The 20365-nt window shown below is 39.3% G+C and overlaps 2 protein-coding genes and 1 long non-coding RNA gene across 13 annotated transcripts in view; 1 reads left to right on the plus strand and 2 right to left on the minus strand.

Annotated features, from left to right (window-relative positions):
- Positions 1-5706, minus strand: part of LOC124297551 (band 3 anion transport protein) — a 59539-nt gene extending 53833 nt beyond the window's left edge. For 2 of the 4 annotated variants that reach the window (XM_046748709.1, XM_046748708.1), the window contains exons 1-2: positions 5186-5705; positions 4448-4799 (exon numbers count right to left, since the gene is read on the minus strand). The gene's annotated coding sequence lies outside the window, so the exon portion shown is untranslated. Of the gene's footprint in view, positions 1-4447; positions 4800-5185 lie in introns of all 4 variants that reach the window. The other 2 variants (XM_046748714.1, XM_046748710.1) reach the window with 2 other exon arrangements.
- LOC124297559 (uncharacterized) lies at positions 1075-19698 on the plus strand. Its single transcript, XR_006906631.1, has 3 exons — positions 1075-1571; positions 6196-6206; positions 19686-19698. It is a non-coding gene; the product is annotated as an uncharacterized LOC124297559 (long non-coding RNA).
- The window catches only part of LOC124297548 (disco-interacting protein 2), a 44402-nt gene continuing 30752 nt past the window's right edge, over positions 6716-20365 (minus strand). For 6 of the 8 annotated variants that reach the window (XM_046748702.1, XM_046748701.1, XM_046748696.1 and 3 more), the window contains 9 exons: positions 16528-18336; positions 15971-16401; positions 15633-15864; positions 14258-14388; positions 13749-14135; positions 13272-13607; positions 12829-13125; positions 12158-12711; positions 6716-9891 (listed from right to left, as the gene is read on the minus strand). In XM_046748702.1, the coding sequence (XP_046604658.1) occupies positions 9639-9891; positions 12158-12711; positions 12829-13125; positions 13272-13607; positions 13749-14135; positions 14258-14388; positions 15633-15864; positions 15971-16401; positions 16528-18336 (4430 nt within the window). In that variant the 3' untranslated portion in view covers positions 6716-9638. The remainder of the gene's footprint in view (positions 9892-12157; positions 12712-12828; positions 13126-13271; positions 13608-13748; positions 14136-14257; positions 14389-15632; positions 15865-15970; positions 16402-16527; positions 18337-20365) is intronic. The other 2 variants (XM_046748703.1, XM_046748697.1) reach the window with 1 other exon arrangement.

Here is a 20365-nt window from a genome sequence, read left to right on the forward strand (position 1 = left end):
GTGCATACTTGTAACTGTGTAATCGGAATCGACTGCTGAACTGCAGCGTAAGTAACTACATGTGTCATATATTACAATATACACACAGTGTATTTAAATTTTCTAGGTGTACTGGGACAATTAAAATTATACCCCGACGACGACGTATGAAAGTAAAGTTAAAAGTAAATGAAATAATTTCAATAATTATGTACATGATACTTCAGCATTTTCATATTTCTCTCAGCATGCTGTACGACAAATGAACTTGAAGCAAGAATTTTTTTTATCCGTCGATTTTAAAATTCACCACGTATCATATGTCTACGATTCAAATAGATATTCCATTATTTAATAGGTATGTATAAACATATATACATATATATATATATATATATACATACAGTAGTTTGCCTCTCATTGAGCCAAATTCAACTTTCACGTAGCAAAACGTTACATCTATTATTTATATACGTATATATACTATAATATAGATACACAAGATTGTTCCCCACAGGCGAAATAGGAACACAGATATATATAGGTATGTATATGGATGTAGAGGTCGAATTGCAAAATATTTTTTTGCTTCACGTACAGTCGAATTACCATAGCGAGTTTGTTTTTTTTATTCTCCTTTTCTCGATGGTCGATTTTTTTCTTCTCTCGATCTTTCTTTCTTTCTTTTACATTCCCAATCGATACTCCGTGTGTCGTTATACATACGATACGCGTTAAATGTGTGCCTGTCTATTTCGCGAAAATATCTCACGTTTGTGTTGCGACTCTGCAATAATAATTACCAACACTTACGCAAAGGTAAGCGGTATTTTACTCGCCGGGGTATGCAAAAGTTACCCGTCCGCATATAAGTACGTGTTTTATACTATCGCATCGCCGATGCACGATTAGAATACGAAAATTAAGCGAAAGCGATAATTTAACGATCCGTCATGCACCACGCTTAAACCACGATTATAAACTACGTATATATATATAGCCGCGTGGTGTTAAATAATATTTGATCTGTACAGTCACGGTGTCGAACCGGTGTTCGTGATACACACCTATGTTCGTGTAATTAGATTTCCTCAAGCGTGATTATAATCAATGTAAATCAATTTATACACATAAACGTCAACCTGTGTAATTTTGGATCTATGCAAATGAATTTTCTCGACAAAATTTGGCCAGACCATCTCTTGAAATTTGAAAATCAACTGCGCATGTGCGAGTCTTAATCGTCTGTTTGTGCAGGCTGGCCATCCCGAGTTTCATCTGTCAAACCGTTTCTACCGGCGATGTAGTTGAAAATATAAATTATCGAGGTTAGAATCTCAAATAACTGAGTCAGCGACTCGGAAAGGTTTGTGAAGAATTTGTTATCGGGTCGGAAAGTTGATTCTTCAAAGAACGGTCGGAATTTAAGACTTATGCTCTCTGAAAATTCAAACGTACATATTTTGCGTATGTTGGCCCACCTGCATCGCAAACAAGAATATCACCGCGGGAAGATTTAGCCGACCAATGAGATTGAATTATTAGGCGCATGCGCGGTTGATTTTCAAGTTCCAAGAGATTGTCCCGGTATAGTTGTGTTGTAAGAACGTGAATATATATGCGGAGCAGCAGAGCTATTTGTATGTAATATAATAAACTATGAGGCCCGCATATGTATCGCGTCATGTATGACAGAAGAGAATTATGTACTGTAGTGAGAGAAGAGGGAAGAAAAAGAAAAAAAAAAACGTTTTAGTGGGAGAAAGGAATGTGTCTCCTCGAAGAATGCTTCTATACGTATTGTCTACGTATTCTACGCGGTTGACTAACTCTTGGAATTATTTGTAGCGACCACGTTCGCGTGAATGCAATACACACGTATTACAAAGATTACATATGCGTGATTATGTATGAGAATTTAATAATTATTGCGCTAGAATCGTCCACGATAAGTACGTAAGAGAAGAGTAGAAGAGAATATCGAGAACAGACTCAAAGTGTGAAATTCCCCGATTCCCAGTATTTTCAACAAGTGCGATTTAACTAATTCTCAAGTCGTCGTGGCAACTGTTTTAGTACGTGTTAACGAATAACTATACGTATATTGTTAATAACAATATCTACGCAATAATAATATCTTTGCGCGCGTGAGAGAACCGTGCAATAATGGATATAACGTGTGTTCGCACTTCTGTTTGTTGTCCGACCAACGCAGACGAAGTAATGGATCGAGGCGGAGGCGACATTCGATATTCCGTTAAAGAATATATTACGGTGAGAGATATCGAGTGCGTCTTATTGTATATACTTGAAAGCGCGTGACGAACACGTCAGTCCGGAGTTTTAAATTGAGTTAATATATACATATATGTGAGTATGTGTGTATGCATGTGCGTAAGCACACAAGTTGGATTTAAAAAAAAAAAACGCCGAATGGAAATCAGATATCAGGACAAAAAACGTGGATTGAACGAATATCTGTAAAAACAAAAAGAAAAGAAAAAAGTAAACACCTTACGCCTATAAATTTGAACCTTTGCAGATGTTCGATTAATATGATTTGAGATGTTTGTGTCCGCATCGTAGGTAGGCAGTAGTAGATTTCTTGGATATAACGTCGACCGGAATGGTAACGAAGGAGGCGTGTGTGTAATAATATGCATATGTACCCATTTGGCATCGAGGATTAAATCGAATTGCATGACACGCATAGCCACTATTATAATACCGGTCTGTTGTTATAACAGACGTCGCCGTCGACTAAATAAGTTACATCACGATCATCGCGTATCTCTCTATATCTCTTTCTCTCTTTACACTGTACAGCAACAATTGACACCAATGAATCTACTCCGGTCCAAAGAATCGAACGGTACGCATATACATGTATTAAAGTATACTTCATGTATACGTGTATTAATTATTGTAAGTGGGAAATCAAATTGAACGGGACATTATTTGGCTCTACATGCATGTTTATATAGCAAAGCTTCGATTGACTTTATCTGGCTGCAGTACAGTTCTCGTCGTTACTGGTTTCCTGTATTTACACAATCTGTGGTTAGAAAAGCGATAGCAATTTCGTTACCAAGTATGTAAATATAAAGGAGCGCACGTGCCTTCGATTTTCAGCTAGTTAGAACTAAAACTCCTTTCCTTCTAGACTTCCGCGAGATTCGTTGATACGTGAATTAAATTATTCTTGAGCATGGAAATATACAAGTTTTTGTGTTAATTGAATACTTTCATCAGTTGTATCCTGGCGGTAAAATTTTTTTAAGCATCTTTCATAGAAACCAGTTAACGCCGCGTCATCTTTACAGGTATAGTAGCTGCTCCCGTTTGCCAATTGGCAAACTTAGCATACGACGGATACTATATTAAGATTCAAAAATCTCCATCTATTTTCATGTGTAGAATTTGCATAGGCATTACGATGCCTGATATATAAATGCGATACACGTGCCGAGATATGCGCGAATTTTGTATGAAATTTTTAATCTTCCCAGTTTTTCGCGACAGCCGTGTAAATAGTGTGTATATGTATGATTATATTTTAAAGTTACGAGTTTTCTTCAAATCAACCCAGAATAGTAATTCCAATTATTCTGCAAAGAATATATTTCCTTATATCTCCGTTTTCATAATTATACTATATAATGCAGTGTTGTAAGTTTGCTTTAATTCGCTGCAAAAACTACATGAACCTGATTTTTTCTTCATATTCTCTATATTATTTTTCTTTATATTTAAAGCAACTAATCGATTAGTTGATAAGAACTTGCCTCACGTAGAAACGGAAAAAAAATCCAACAGAAAAACGAACGCCAGAACCTCTAGATTTCTGTAGCCTCCACACACGACAAAATTTCAATCAACAATTTATACATCCCGATATTGGCAAATCGTTACGAATAACACGTCGTGACTTGATGGTTTTACCTACAATCATCTAAGTAAAATCAACGTTTCCCTTCTTCCACGTTTTTTCCCCCATGCCATTGCCGCGGCAATCGATGCTCGCGTTCCCGGAATTCCTGCGGAGTTTAGATTCTTGGCGGGAGTCTGTCTGTTATCCGCATGGTTTTATCACAGCTATAGACACACATCTCTCACAACACACCTCGGTCAGAATTAGCAATTCGCCACGCGGTCCTCTCTCCCAATATCATGACAACATCACGACACATGTGCAGTGTAAATACGCACCATCGTACAACATATCTAAAAAAAACATAACGTAAGACAAGAGATATAAAGAAGTTTGATCAGCGGGATGACGAACCCCGCGACATTCGAATCGTCGAATCGCGATCAGGCGCTCTTCAATTAATTTGTATTTATTTACCCGCCTCGATATTGAAGTTTGCCAAGCAGTATCCGCGCAGCCTTGGCAAAAAGGACGAAACGAAATTAGGCCTGTGTTTCTAGGGTTTGTGTGTAACGATAAGTGTGCGTTGGTACGTACCTCTGACTCCGGCCTCGGTACGGTTAAACCCGATACCGGACTTTCACCCGAACGCTTCGACGCCGCGGGTCGCACTAGCGATGCCGCAAGAGACGGCGCTTGCCTATTGTCAGTATTATATGCGGTGTCTGATGGACGAGTCCTTTGACTCCGTCGAGAGGAACGGAGCGCCGCTTCAACGCCTCGACGCTACTCGTAATGACGTCTCTCTCTCTCTTTCTCTCTCTCTTTGTCTCTCTGTCGTTCCTCAAGGCTTCCTCAGGGCCCGGCCGGCCAGGAACATCTCCTCGTCGTTCTTGGCCCGCGTCTGAGGTTCGTGAAGAAAGACCTCGAAACTTCTCGCGTTGTTTCCCTGTTTAAAAAGGTAGAAAGAAAGAAGTAATGAACGATTCCTTCACAACCCTTGTATGTAATTTATAACGTATTTTTATCAGGCTGAAGTTTGTAACGTCATTGTAGTAATGCAACTTTAGAAAACCTAGTTATTTTGAAACTTTAAAGTATAACCGGAAATTCAGAAAACCGTTAATAAAGCACGAACAAACTCAGATTTTGAGAATTCAACTTTTCGAGTTATTCTAACAAGGTGCAAAATGGTAGTTTTTTTTTCAACGGTTCGATACGGTAAAGTTACTAACTTCAGGCTCGTACGTATTTCATATTTTCTCAGGCACGTGTGTATCATTATCATCACGCTCACGGTCCGATACATTTTATGTTACGTTATATCGTACATACCTACACTAAACTCGTGAGAAAACAAACGGCATAACTCTCCCAACTACATGCACAAATTTCTCTACGTATGGTTTACACGTCAGACGAGAGTCCGGTGAACGAGCGGTGTAGCGATAGGTTATAAATAAATTCTTTATTTTTGTTCGGGAACGAAAAGCCCAGTTTTACGTCTGTAATTATTACAGAGACGACGTTACCTCGACGTGTCTGTCCGTCGCGGTTATGTCACCACTCTATCCGTTCTTATTTTCGTTCTGCTTTTAACCACTGTTTTTCCCTCCAATTTTTCACGGTCGAGTTCAAGGCTTCGCGATGGGGGGGAGAAGGACGGGAAGTGAGGAAAAGTTAACCGAAGAAATAAATCACCGTACGGTTCGCAAACAATTTATCGCATGCACCAAACAGATTTTATATACACGAAGCACACGATAGTTTACGAATGAAATGCAGCCGCGTTGCCATGTTAAAATTTTACCACCCGTATTCCAGTGAGATTGCCTAGCGGTTGTTACACCGTTGATCTTTATGTGCTGCTAGCTGCTACCGCCGGCACAGACTGAGCAACGTGTCGATACCGAACTGTAAATTTTTATACCTACTGGAAATAAAAAACGTCGTCGGAGACTTAGATGCGGCGTAAAACGACACCGCATATGTATATGTATGTATGTATGTACATAAGTATATACAAGAAACCACGATTAAACGACGCACAACTTTTTTATTTCACGAATGAATACCAGCGTGATGTTTTTTTCCCCCGTGGAGCGATCGGCATCGCGAATAATTTTTAACCGTCTGATTGTGCAGGCATGCGTGCGTGCAGATATTTACACGGCTGCAAGCATTTACATACTTATGCAAGATATAAACACCGCTAACAAGCCGGGCGAACGTCTCTCGCCTCGTAGATCGCGTCTGTTTAACTCGTCGAGCGAACAACGCGAGGCGTGCTTTTCAAAAATCCCCGGAGACTCGATAACGCCCGGGAGGAGTCTGGAAATCGAGAGTCAAATTTCCGGTTCTCTAGTATCGTGCTGACGCGAATATCCCATTTCAGCCTCACTTCAAGTGACGCAGCAAATACATCACAGTGTATATTCTATAATGGGAAAAAAAGTGAGATAAGAAAAAAAAAAAAAAAAAAAAAATGAAGTACGTATTGAATATACGTTTGTGACCATGTTCAAAGCCTTGCCTAAATACGTATACATGATATGTATGCATATTGTACACGGATTACCGTGACGAATACTATATTACTACAACCACGTGCACACCACGCGTTCACAGCGTCAAGAACAACGCATGGTGCCTACGTGCAGTTTCCGGTGTTAATTTTTTTTTTTTTTAATTTATAGTTGTGGGAAATTATGATGAAGTGTAAATAACAGTAAATAAATAAATATCGTGCCGTTTTTTTTCCCCAGAAAACAAATTTCATTGGAACAATGCCAATGACCCGCTGGACAATAATCGTTTAGGGATAATGTGACAAGCTAGAAATAAAATAATATACCTAACGCGGTATAAAAATGTACAATTACGTTTATTGATGATTGGCTGCTATATGCATTCATGTATTTACTAATGTACTTCGTATGTAATACAATGTCGATTACAAATTGTGTGTTACTTGGATGTAAATTTAAAGAGTTTGGGTTTGGGAATTGGAGATTTAGCTATAATTCTATGTATATATGTATATGCTCTATCTCATTATTATAGAAAACACTACGAGCCGCAAAATTTTAACGGCCTCAATCTGTTATCTTTTCGTATATAATGTATTTAATAGATACATCAATGGGATTTTTATGATTTAATGGAGAGGGAATAATGGGGAAGAAAGTGATGAACGAGTGAACATTAATTATTGAAGATAATAACGCTACGCAACATATAATAATGATAATAATAACTCATATTATTATCATATTATTATTGATTTTTTTTTTTTTTTTTTACGTAAACTTAAAAATTATATTATATATACTTAACTTTAACGCGCGGTTGTTGTGCTTTATATACACAGTGTTAAGGGTGGGATGGATGGGTATTAGAAAAGTGAGGAAAGAAAAAACGGGTAGAAAATGGGAATTAAGGACTTTGGATTTTAGGGTAATAAAGAGAATTGCCTACTAAGGATATCGGAAAACTATGATGACGTAGTACAAGTATACCCTAACGAGTTAAACTACTAACTAGTATCAACATTTATACATAACACAACCAAATTCCTCATGTATTCTCTCACTATGGGGTAGTAAGGTAGTTTCTATAAAGCACTTGACGAACAAGTGCAAACGAGATGGAGATGAGACGAGATGAAATGGCACGTTTTAATCTTAAAATTGTCACAAACAGATCCCTTCCTCTAGTCGTTCTCCGGTCACTCTAGTAACCCTAAAAAATCTTAACAGCATAGAGCGATACTAGACTATAACAAACAATTGGCGTGATATTTTTGAAAAAATTTTTAAGCTCAATCGTTTTGTTACACACCCTTCTACTTCTTTTGGCTCATCATTCCTATCATTTTCTATGTACAAAAAAAAAAAATATCTGTCACGTCGAATTTCAAGATTTTACACAGATATTTTATATTATTATGTATATAGGTATGTATGTTTGTATTCATGTATATGTATACGTATATTGCACTAACGAAACGACAATAATATATTGGTACTCATGTAAGGTATGTGTTAATAAAAATAAACATAAAATATAAAACTATAAAACTATTAACAAATATACATTCCAATAGAGTCCCAAAATAAAAGTAGAAATGAAAATTTTTGAAAACAAGTACGCATTTATTGTAGAAGATACGGCATGCGTATACTTTAGATTTGAGCTTTCGTCAAATAAAATTTTTTATCTAGGGTTTTTGTCCGTGTGAATTTTTATTTTTCACTGAATAAAACGTTCATTTCTCTTCCAATTTTTATGTGTTTTCCTTTTACATATTTAAATATTTGTAAATATTCGTGCGCATTTTTTGTGCGATTCTTCATATACATATTTATAATGGTATATAATTATATATAAAATAGAAAACACATCAACTTCAATGTTTGCTACGACGACAATGTGAGCTAATAAAGCGAGCCTGAACCGTCGGTGTAATACAATTGCTATTGTTTTAAGTCTATTACAAAAGGCAAATACTGCGACTATATATCTTTCTCAGCCACAGTAAAGAAAGATTATATAACAGATTATAAAGTAGTTGATAAGTGATAAAATGAGCTGCTCTTTAAATTCTGCGTAAGTCCTAGTAGTATAAATTCTAAAACTAAACGATTAGACAAAAAAAAAAAATAATAATAATAATAATAAAATGACGGTAGTGCGTTATAGCATTGAAACACCAAACGATATTCCAATCGAGAGAATCAAGGTTTTTGAGAATAAATACCTATCCTGCTTGGTCGATCACGTATTTCAATTAACTTACTAGTTGTGTGCAATTTGAGATAAAGCTTTCTCAAGGGAAACACGCTTCCTTCATAAATATCGAATTGTAAATTAACGCGCAAATCAAGAGTCGTTAAATTTGTAGATTTTTTTGATATTAGAAAATGCCATATCATTTTCTCTTACAATTATCTTTATACTGATTGAATAATCAGAGTCTCAATTGTGAGAATTAATTTAAATATAATAATATACGAAATTGAGTCTTCGAATCGAATTATTACGGATTCAATTCGACGCTAAAGCTTCGTCACTGTGACCAAAGACTTGAAATTTCAGTAACGACAATAATCTTATAAATGCGTTCGAGGTTTCAACGTTTAGTTTTGTTAGTGCGCTGAAACTTGATAAAATGGAATTCTGAAAATAGGCGATGACAAAGTACAGCGACGTATGATTGGCTAATTGATAGATGGAGCTTAGGAAAATAATGCGCATTGCGATATTCTCATCATTTGGTACCTTAGCACCCAGTGCGAGCTTGGTTCCTTGAAAAGAGAAAAAAAAAAAAAAAACTGAACCAGCTGTGAATTATTAAAAAGCTTTTTCATCCAACGAAGTGTCCTTCAGGGAGACTACGACGTTAACGACAATGATTTATGTCTGCCTTATAAAAGCGTATAAAAAACTTTTGTCACGATTTTGAAATACCTTTGATATACGATACATCTACCAAAATATTAATATTTACCTTATACACATACACACGTAGATATATCATCACACGAGTTACCAATCCTTTCAGTTTTTTCATGAAAACAAAGACAATTGCCACGATTCACTGCGTCATAAATTTCTCTGGTCGACCTGTGTTTCTTTTACTTATGCCATCGCCTTTGCCTGATCAACTATAGTTTCAAGTCGATTGACTCCCTGGGTAGTAGATATCATATATAGTATATATATATGTATATATATATAAATCACAAAAAGTCGTATTAAATCGTTCGTGAAATCGTGAATACAAGATTCACATATTGTACGCGACGTATATAGGGTCTAATTGATCTGCAAGGAAACCGTCACGAAGGTGCATTCGTTGTTTCTCGCCGCGAGAGTTTATTGGTACGACGCCAGGATCGACGACAACAACTACTCCGACAACTAAATGATGTTCCTCAAGAACAGCGCTTGTCACCAGAGCTACCAAGTCCAGGGCTTCGCTTTCACTTCCGTCCAGCTCGACAACGACCACCAGGAGATTCGTCCACGTGAATACGGCGCTGTAACAGAAGAATACGATATAAGATACCGATTACTCAACACTCGCGATAAATTGTTAACTAAGCTTTTCACGTTACCAGGTCTCATTTTTTCTTATCGCTGCATGATCAATTTTCATGAGACTTAAACAGGTTCAACAACTTGTCGAGGTGTTATTCTCACTTAATATCCCATCTCAAGAATCCGTTTTTCATACAATTCAAACAGCAGATTTTATCGTAGAGAGATAACGGACCACAAAATTTCGGTTTATTCAGTAATAACAGCAGATTTGAAAAAAAAGAAACAAACGTCTGAGTTTTAGAAGTTTTATAGATGTAAAGTTGTTCAAGACTTTTGGCAGTTTAAAAATAAAGGAAGAAAAAAAAATAACCGATAATGATCCACGGTACAATAAACTACGCCCACTACAGTCTCTCTGAAAAACTTGTATTTTTGTTCTCGTTATGCAAACGTAGACTGTACAAGCCTCTCATTGTCGGTGTTTTGTTTTCAATGATAATTGGCACAGTGCCCATTTGACTTGATTGGACAGAAGTGCAGCCAGGTTGTTGTTACTACGACTGTTGTGTCAATTATAAAAAATTACGTAAAACTACAATCAGCCAGTCAGTCAGTCAGTGGCACTTTTTTTTTCTTCTACAAAATAACAGTCCGTAAATAAATATGATACAGTATGTGAAAGGCGACAACTGATGCTATTTAAGGGAACAGTTAATAAGCTAATGTTCTTTCAGGCACACAGCTGGGATTTAATTACAGACACCAAAGACTATCTCTTGGATGCGGGTTGTTATAAGTTATACATCGCAGGTGCCTATTTCCAGTCTTCATTCAATTGATATTCAAATCGCATTGGCATTTAAATTAGACGACATTGCACTCAGTAAGGGGTAATCGGCGTGAATTCAAAGTTACGTAATTCGTTGGATAATAATCTTTACTGTAATTAGAATTAACCGAAACATCATTGATAGATAGAGATAATTACTGAAGTGTTTCACTTCAGAAGGCAGGGTAATTAGTAAATTACCCGAGTTCGATTATCGCGACGATGATCTCGGTCAAAACGAGATATCAACAACGAATGGCCGTTCATGTTTATTCATCTGAGCACCCACCTACTTCTCTCATAATAATAGCTACTCGATTCACAATTTACTAAGTGACATAAATCAATATCAATTGAAGGCCATTAAATAACTGGACTGAATTTCTTTAGATCTAATCAACAGCTAATGCATTCAAAAATGCATTGAAACATATACAGTTGAGCGGTGTAAAATTTCTTTAAAAAGGAAAAAATTTTTTAATTCTATCCACCATTTTATGTAACACTATACAACGAAAATAATATTATCGATTTACGCTCGTAGGATGAGTTACATATTAAATAGCAGTGTAAAAATAACGATTATCTAATCACGCGCGAGTCTGGGTTTCAAGGGCCACATAATTCACGGTTATAATTCCTCTAAGTTATTTCATTGATAATTATTCGGTAGGCTCGTTAATCTTGTTTTATCCCTGTTATATATATGCATCTTTTTGAATGACGATTTAAGAAACTTATCGTGAAACTTGATCGGGCAGCTGGAATTTAACATTTCTAGCAAGTCGAAAAGTATCAGACTCCACGGAATTCAACGCCAACCGTTAGAAAAAAGAACTTAATTGCGTCATTGTAAATATTGATCGATCCTTTTCACCAGACGTTTATTGTTAGCGAGTCTGGTGTGTAAAAGATGAAACTGGTTTCGGCTATTAAACAAACACTTACATTGATCAATTCGGTGCAAGCACACGATTAAAGAAAAGATTTATCTCGCAAATATACACATACAGATGCATGGAAACACACAATCGCGTAAATTTACAGGAAACCGGTAAGAGAAAAAAAACAAAATTTCAGCAATAACAACTCTTCATCTTGCAGCACAATCAATGACGGTATAAAAATAGTATATCTCGTTCTAAAATAACATCCTTACGATCCCGTATTTCGACGATCTTGTGCAAACGTTTTTCCAAAGACTCGACGTTTACTTTTCATCCATGCAATATTTCTAAGTAGATTTTTATCTACTACGGGTACAGGAACAAATCGACTGTCCAATATCATAATGGCTACGTTCGTTCTGTAAACTTGTAAAATCTCCATTCATGGAAAATACATCTATTCTTTTTATCCAGAAAGTTTTTTTTCGCAGCTAGACAATTTGACTACAAATTATTTATTTACGTCGAGTAAATGTGGGGTCTTACCATTCAGCGATCTTCTTGTGACACCTCATGACGCTGTTTTCGATATCGATAGGATGATACCTCATTCCTCGGAGTAAAATTGCCTCATCAAGAGCACCAACGACGAATACAGCGTCGTGGAGTTCCGCGTCAACAGGCGGACCTTCGGCGTCGGAAGCCGAGCTGTCCCCAGTTGTGTCACCGACAGCAGACTGTTGGACGCTCTCGGTACGCCTGAGGAAGCCGAGATATCCAGTCCGCGCGTAAACTTCGCCGGTATTTCCAGTTACGAGACGAGCGTTAAAGTGGTCCGCATAGTCGCTTTCGTCGCCGTAAATCGTGAAGTAACCGCTGGCGTTGTGCGACGACTGAACCCATATTTCACCTAAATGCGAGTCCCCGCACTGACCCTTGGTCTCCGGATTCGCGATGATCACCTTCACTCCTGGTAAAAGTTTGCCTGACTCCATCAAGCAGAGAGAGTGCGGACTACCTCTTTCCACCAACGAAACCCTGTCGTTCCTCAGCGCCCGTAAATCTACGTAAACTGTTGACGGTTCTGGACTAGATGCTCCCTGTTTTGAACGAAAATTTCCAAGATTGCTTGTAAAATTAGCATTGGTGAACTTTATAACATCCATTCTGTCGGTTATTCGTCAATTTAACCGTCAGATTTTTCTCCTTTTACTAACCTGAAGACATATGGCTGTGTTTACTCTGCAGCCGAAAGACGTTGAGACTGCACGAGGGCTCAATCCAAGTGCGGAAAATAGTTTGCTGAAGCTGGTCGTCAAGGCTATTCGTGGTCTCTCTTCGGCAACGACAACGCAGGTTCTAACACAGGCGAGACTGACCCCGCGAGCTTTAAGAGCATGCACCGAAGAGCCCAAACCTTTTGTACACAACTCCATTACACCGTAGGAACAGAAAGTGTCTCTGACCCTGTGCTGGCTCACGGCGGACAACCAAGAGGCCGGATTTGCTTCGACCTACACATAGTTGTTGGTAAAATTTTTTATGCTTTTCCTTCAAGGATTTTAATTTCTTGTTCTCGTGTGTTTACCGTGATTCCATTCGACGAATCAGAAAATAACGATAAATTATTTACTATGCAAGTAACGTTTGGGCGATTTACCTCTGATGGCGGTATGAGGATTGAATGATGGCCGCTGTATATGCTGCTCAAACACCACAACGCAAATCCGAGACCAGAGTACGGGTCTAAACACAAAGCTATATGGCGCGACGGGTATAATTCACAGGCGAGCTTCATCGCTCGGCACAACGAAGTCACTGCCGCATGCGACATTTTGATTCCCGCAAGCATTCCCGTTGTTGATACACTAAAATCTAGATACGCCAACATCTCTGCTGTCGGAGCCCTGTACATAACGGGAAGTTTCTTTTTCGGCATATCGTCCATGTCCAACGTCGTTGGCCAAGTTTTCATGTCGACTACGTTGTTCGCTTCCTGTTGAGTTTGAAACAAAAAATATTAAGTCATTATATCCAGAAGTTGAAAGTATTCGGAAAACGGTTGGGAGGTATGACAATGATAATTTCAAAACTGACAAAATCTTGAACTCTAGACAACGGATGCATAGATTTGTACCTTCGATTTCAGAAGCTTCAGCAGATTTTGATTAGATAATACGAGTACGGATTTGCTGACGTCAACGATCATTCTAACAGTTGGCAGAGTAGTTTGAAGATTCTGTGGATGAGGTGGCCTGATTGTGACCGGAACAGCACCGACGTACAAGCACCCGTAAAAAGCACAAATCAGATCTATACCAGGAGGGAATATAAGCGCTACGTGATCCCCGGTATTGATCCGTCCACGATCGAGCAGCAAATTTCCAATCCTCTCTGCTTTTTTATGCAGTTGTGAACACGAGAGCGACGTCGCAATTGCACCCTTTGCATTCAATAGCGTGAATATCACGTGATCCGAGGTGCTGGCGGCCCGCCACCGAAGAATCTCGGATATAAACTGGTACTGAAAATAAAATAAGTTTGGAATAATTTTCAGGAATGTGCAAATTCACACTGTGTAAGTCAGTTTGGCATGCATTGTCAGACGTAATGGAGAGTATAAATGACAAATACATAGACACGAACCTTCTTAGCACTATCGCTGTCTTCGTCAAGGATCCCCATGTCACGCCCCTGTGCCGAAGCCAACCGATTACCCTGTACGATGTTGCCAACCATGACGCTCGCTGGGCCGACGTCTGCAACAGAATCCCCCGCTACACGCCCCCGCACCATTCCGTTAGTAAACCAACACAAACACTCAACCCAGTAATGAGTACCTCGCACACTCTCCCCTGACTGAGGCCGGAAAATAAAAGTTAGCAAACAGGCGGTGTATTCTGTTCTGTGTTGGATTTTCTTTTGACGATAATCAATGATACATTGTTCAACAGTGTAGAATAGTACAGGTTTGGGATAAAAGGACCATTCAGGGCTCAGCCAACAGAAAGAGGAATGTAGAAAAAAAATCATTAAAAAAAAAATTATAATAACTATAACTCATGGAGTACACATGCTAAGCACTGGATTTATAAGGGTACACAATATGACGCAGTGCGCAAGGGTGGCAAGCTAGGAAGTAAAGCTAATGTGGTGCTTCTAACATTTTGTTCGATACTTTGGCATTTTAAACATTAAGGACAAACAAATTTGACACTTCACCATGAGCCAGATTCATTGCTGGAAAAAAACTTTGATCACTGTGTACATTTAAATGGAGAAAATATTGTCAACTGATTGGTTTGATGACTCGGTATCATGGCTTGTAGAACAATATTTACAGTAGGCTTACAAAAAGGGGACTTGGAAAGATCAGTTTTGCGTGTGTAAAAAGGATATGAACATTATTTTCATACTTATAGTATCGAGTGAATACTAACAAAACGTTCAATTGTTAAATACTCGACAGTCAGATAGATAATTAAACAATACAGTGTAATAATTAGTGTGAAAATAAGAAGCAATAGAAAAACGTAGAGCTAGTCGATTCATTTGATTCACACTGTTATATATCATATCTGAAATATACAAATACGAGTACAAACAAGTAGCAACATTTACTTCAATAGTGAGTCAAGAAGCTTTTAAAACTCGCCAGTGAACATTAAATACAAGAAGATATCCTGGAACGTGTACAAATTGGTAACATAATATTTGATCACGATCGAGAACAGACGATCGAAAATACGTGCAATTGAAACATATTTTCGTAAGTAATTCGTTGTACTATAGCCTATAGGATACTTTCATTGGTATTAAGTTTCTTTAGAAAAAAAAAAAAAAAAAAAAAAAAAAACTTGTGTCAAAGCTAGACACATCGAGTATTGGTTGTCCTGTAGCCAATGTTCACGATGAAGCAAAAGTATTTACTTACATGATTCACGTAATCTGATTGGAAATCGCGTTTACACACCTGATCCCTACAGATGATTTATGACATAGGCTGGACTGTATTGCTTACCCGAATGTACTTCGCGAGGTTTCGGTAAGTTGGTCACGCAAGTGTGCGGACAAAGTAATACATTTGCAGGATGCAACGCTCCCTCGAGGAAACGACGTTTTGTCTCGGACAAATGGATTCCTCCTAGAGGCGTTTTGGGAAGATAATTAGGTGGCACTAAAGCGAGACAATAAATGCCAACCGCGTGAATCGAGTCGACGGCTTGTAGTACCCTGGACATCCACTGGAAACTCTGTAATAAAAAAATATTTTCAATTCGCATCGTTTGACAAACGAAAGTGGATAAAAAATTTTTAAAATTAACTAAGATCAACTGAAGATAAGCAGCAGCTGCTCACCTCTTCTTCGCTGCAGTCTGGTCTCTGTTCCGCGACGACGCATATCCTTTCATCTCTGAGTACCCTGACGCTGAAGACTGCGATTCTACCTCGATAAATAAACTTCATTGGTTCAACAGCGAGTACCGTAGCGATAATATCATCCGCGTTGTGCTTTCTTCCCGTAACAGTCATCAGGCCGTCTCGCGAACCACAAACAAAAACGAGACCTCCAGGTCCGAGAAAACCGAGCAGTCCTGATCTTGCGTATTCAACTTCACCCTGCGGCGTTCCATCTGGTAGTAAAGGCGATACTTTAAACGTGTTGTTAGTCAATCCTTGGAGTCCCCAATACTGGCTACCCGTCGCAGAACTATGTACACATATCTCTCCAACTTCGTCAGTTTTGCAAATGAATGGCTGCCCTTCCATTTTGACAACCACAACGACACCTGGAATTAAAAACGAACGGATAAATCACTGTGATCAAGCTTGGGACAACGTAACGACTCTGCGATGATACCGTTGTACCAGAATATTCTTTAAACATTCGGTGAATAAATTATCCTTCAACTTACTTCCGGGCATAACCTGTCCGCAGTCCTGAAGAGTGAGCGAAGTGAGAGAATTTTCCTGGTCGACACGTACGACTCCATAACTCAAACCAGACATGGACAATACGCCTCTTCCAGTGGCGTTGACACCGGCACGTCCGGGTCTCCTAACCGATACAGTGAGTGCTTCGCTGGACGAAGCGCAGGGACAGACGGCGTCTGGTCTGAGACCCTTGGATTGAAAGACAGACAAAAACTGATCGCAGGATGACAGTGACCACGGATTGGCGCCGTCAGCAACGAGCAGCAGTCTGAGCGACGATAGTGAAATATCCTTGTGATCCTTGGTAGCGAGTAAACCCCAGTGTAAGTCTCTCGACTTGACGACAGCGACGCTGGCCCGATGTTTCGTGATCATCTGCATCCAGCTAGCGGGACTGACCTTCATGAGAGCGTAAGGAATAAAGACAACGTGCATGCCGTTAAGAATACTTGTCAAAGTGCTGTGCCACAATCCGACTTCTCGCTTGAAATCCAAAACGCAAACGGCGTTCTCGCCCTCCGTGTAACCGCAGGCCATTGTCAGAGCCCTGCAATTAGCCAGCATAGCTGCTCTGGTGACAGTGACTCCCATGACGGATCCATCCTTGTCGGTAGTGTACTCTATGTAGGCAGGAGTGTCGTCGGTAAGCCTCGGCGGCGGCATCCAATCCTTGGGCGTCTTTCCAAGATGCTCGGTAACGAACCAGTGCAGCTTCGGCCATCCCTTAAACGCTACAACCTCGCCTGCAGCGGTCTTGGGCAACCCCTTTAGACACGCCTCACTGGTAAGAGCGACCTGGATCCCGCAGCTACCCAGTAAAAATCCAATCTGCTGAGAACCAGCGTCGCGTCTCGTCAACGGGACCTCGATAGGAACGGGAACAATCCCAGCCTGAAGACATCCGTAAAACGCGCACATAAAGCTTATCGGATCATTATTCGGATAGACGAGAGCTATCCGGTCCCCGGGTTTCAGACAACAATCACCACTCCGACTGAGCGCCTTGTTTAACAGCGTGTAAGCTATCTTGTGGGACCTGCTGAGTAGCTTCCCGTAGGTCAAAGGTACCGATGGCTTTCCATTGGGGTCCAAAACGGTGGCGGCCGGTGCCTTATAGCTGGCAGATCCGTACCGTTGAATGGCGGCTTCGAGTGACCTGGGCAGTCCCGATGGAACGGAAAGCGGTTCACCAACGGCGGATGTCATGGATCCGCCCTCTGGTTTCGGTGCGTTAGGATCCTTCGGGTTGGCCGCGATCTCCAGCTCGATGTCGTCGTCCTCGTAGAACTCGGGCAGCGGTCTCCGCTTCGGTCTCTTCAGTGTGTTCAGCAGCTGCTGGATCTTGGCCGATACCTTCCACCGTCCAGTGGTCCCCGTGTTGTCCTCGACGACGTGGTACCGGTTCACCCGGTCGGCCCCCGGCCTCCTGGACTGCGTCGTGTGCGTCACGTCGGGTGGTTGGATGTTGCAGTAGGCGTGGGGTGCGTACTCGGCGATGTCCGTTATGTCCGCGGGCGGCCTCCTGGCCGGCGGCCTCGGGGGCGGCGGCGTGTCTCGTGCCGATCCCGTGCTGCTCGTGTCCGAGAGACCGGTTCCAGTCGGTCCCCCAGCCCCGGGACTCTCCTCGGTGACGACGCTGTCCTCGTCGCTGCTCGACTCGCCGCTGTCGCGACGTTCTCGATCCGGACTCCTGGCCATCACCGACGTACGCTTAGACGGCATCGGGAGAGAGGGTTTCGGACGACCCTGCATCGCGGCTAGTGCCTGCTGGACCGCCTCTTGGCGCACCTCTGGACAACCAAACACCTTGCGTTAATCATGTACCATGCGAAACACTTTCGGCGAAACGTTCGCTATTCTTCATCGAGTTGTCACGATCACGGTGTCACGTGACCGACTCAAAGAGCATATATAGTTTACGAGATTCGGTATAATATTTTTCACAACCTTCTGATCGATTTCCAAATTTTTGTCAAGGGATCATCTTAGTCTAGCGGAATAGCTGATTGTCACGATTTTTTTTTTCTTCAATCGTTAAAATACGTTAATCGGTCTGTTTTTTTTTTTTTTTTTTCTTATCCCAAATCAAAGCTTTCGTGAAGAAGAGAAAATAATTTTTAAACGTTACATATTCGTTTACTTTTTTCGATTTCAATCGAATTTCAAATCGAACCGATGTTTTATTTAGTTATTAAAAATTAGTACGGAATCTCATAAATACTCCGAAATCGGTCACGTGACACAGTGCTTAAAATACCTCGAATGGGAAAAAACTACTTTGTTATTTTAAACACTAATATTAAACACCAACTTCATTCTCTCGAGTTCAAACGTCAAACGAGTTACACATAGACATGTTCAGATACGCTACAAGGAGTGAAGGTTATCGTCGAAGAAAATTTCCTTCACTCCGATAATTGTAGCGTTATGTATTTAAATATTACATAAAATCACAACAATGGCAGCGACGAGTTTTTATTTATTTAATTTTTATTTGTTGGTTTTTTTTTTTTTTTTTAAAGCAAAACACAGCGACATCTAGGCTCGTTAATTAATTAACTTCGCATCTTCGTTTTTTTTTTTCCAATAATTTCAATTTTCACAAGATTTTAGAACGATTAATGATGCAGAAAACAATAACAACGATTAGGGAAACAGAAAATTTTTTGTGGGTACAGTTAACATGGTTATTTATGTATGTATTTACTGAACAGGGTATATATCAATGTATAATTATAGACACATGCAACGTCAAAATATGAAATATATATGTATATATATATATCATTGGCATGATCCACAATAAATAACAATTATTTTTAATAAATAATGCAGTAATAATAATAACAACAATAATTACACATTTAGCCGAACAACAAATAGACAATGCAGATTATCCAGCTTATACATGCAGCAATAACACTACATTCGTATGTAGCGTTGAAAAATTCCTCCCCTTTTTCTATATTTCATTATTATAATTATATCTTACTTATTTATATAGGCTGACCGTTTGATACGGCATAATTGCGTTTTCAATCTCACATTAGGCACACCGCTCGTGGATAAAAATATAGCGTTATAAGTGAATATAACTGCTCTTACGATACGTGCGTTATCTAATCGTAAGTAAGACAAGATGAAAAAAGAAATATCCAGTTAAAGTATCCTACTTTTTTAGTCCTTCATCTCTCTATTTTCTCTCCCTTTTAAGATATAGTATAATGCCTATAATTAGTCGATCTGTTTATCTACGTGCCGGTAAGAGATACCCGGAACGTCGTGATAATGAATTTGCGATTAACGTGTCGAGGTCGCAAGTATAATGAATCATTTCGCGATAAGCTCTTGAATAGAAGATAAGGCAAAAAAATTACCGACGATTCCAAGATTTACGGATTAGTCAGATTTCAGTTTCCCGTTTGCAATTTCGCAGTGAAATTGGATCGATCGTCGATCGGTCACATGTGACCTTATGATCGTGAGTAATTCTATATCATAAGCGAATCGCAAAAAGAGGGGTCAACCCTTTGAGTCATAGTGCGGTAAGTATTCTTATCACCTATTTTATATACATTTTTCGTGTATTTAGAGAACTTTGCAAAACATTTCTTTGCGGTTTTTTGCTATTTCTGATAGTATACTAACAGGTTTTCAATACTCGAGAGTAATTATTGCGATATAACGTAATTTATTATTATTAGAAACAAATTGATTGAAAAAAATCGTGACAATTGATGGAATAATTCATTTCCGAAAAAATTACCCCGTTCTACACGTACACATGTTTTACATAAATTATAAGTGTTTGGGTTCGCT

This window comes from Neodiprion virginianus, chromosome 2, assembly GCF_021901495.1.
Source record: "Neodiprion virginianus isolate iyNeoVirg1 chromosome 2, iyNeoVirg1.1, whole genome shotgun sequence".
NCBI lineage: Eukaryota > Metazoa > Arthropoda > Insecta > Hymenoptera > Diprionidae > Neodiprion > Neodiprion virginianus.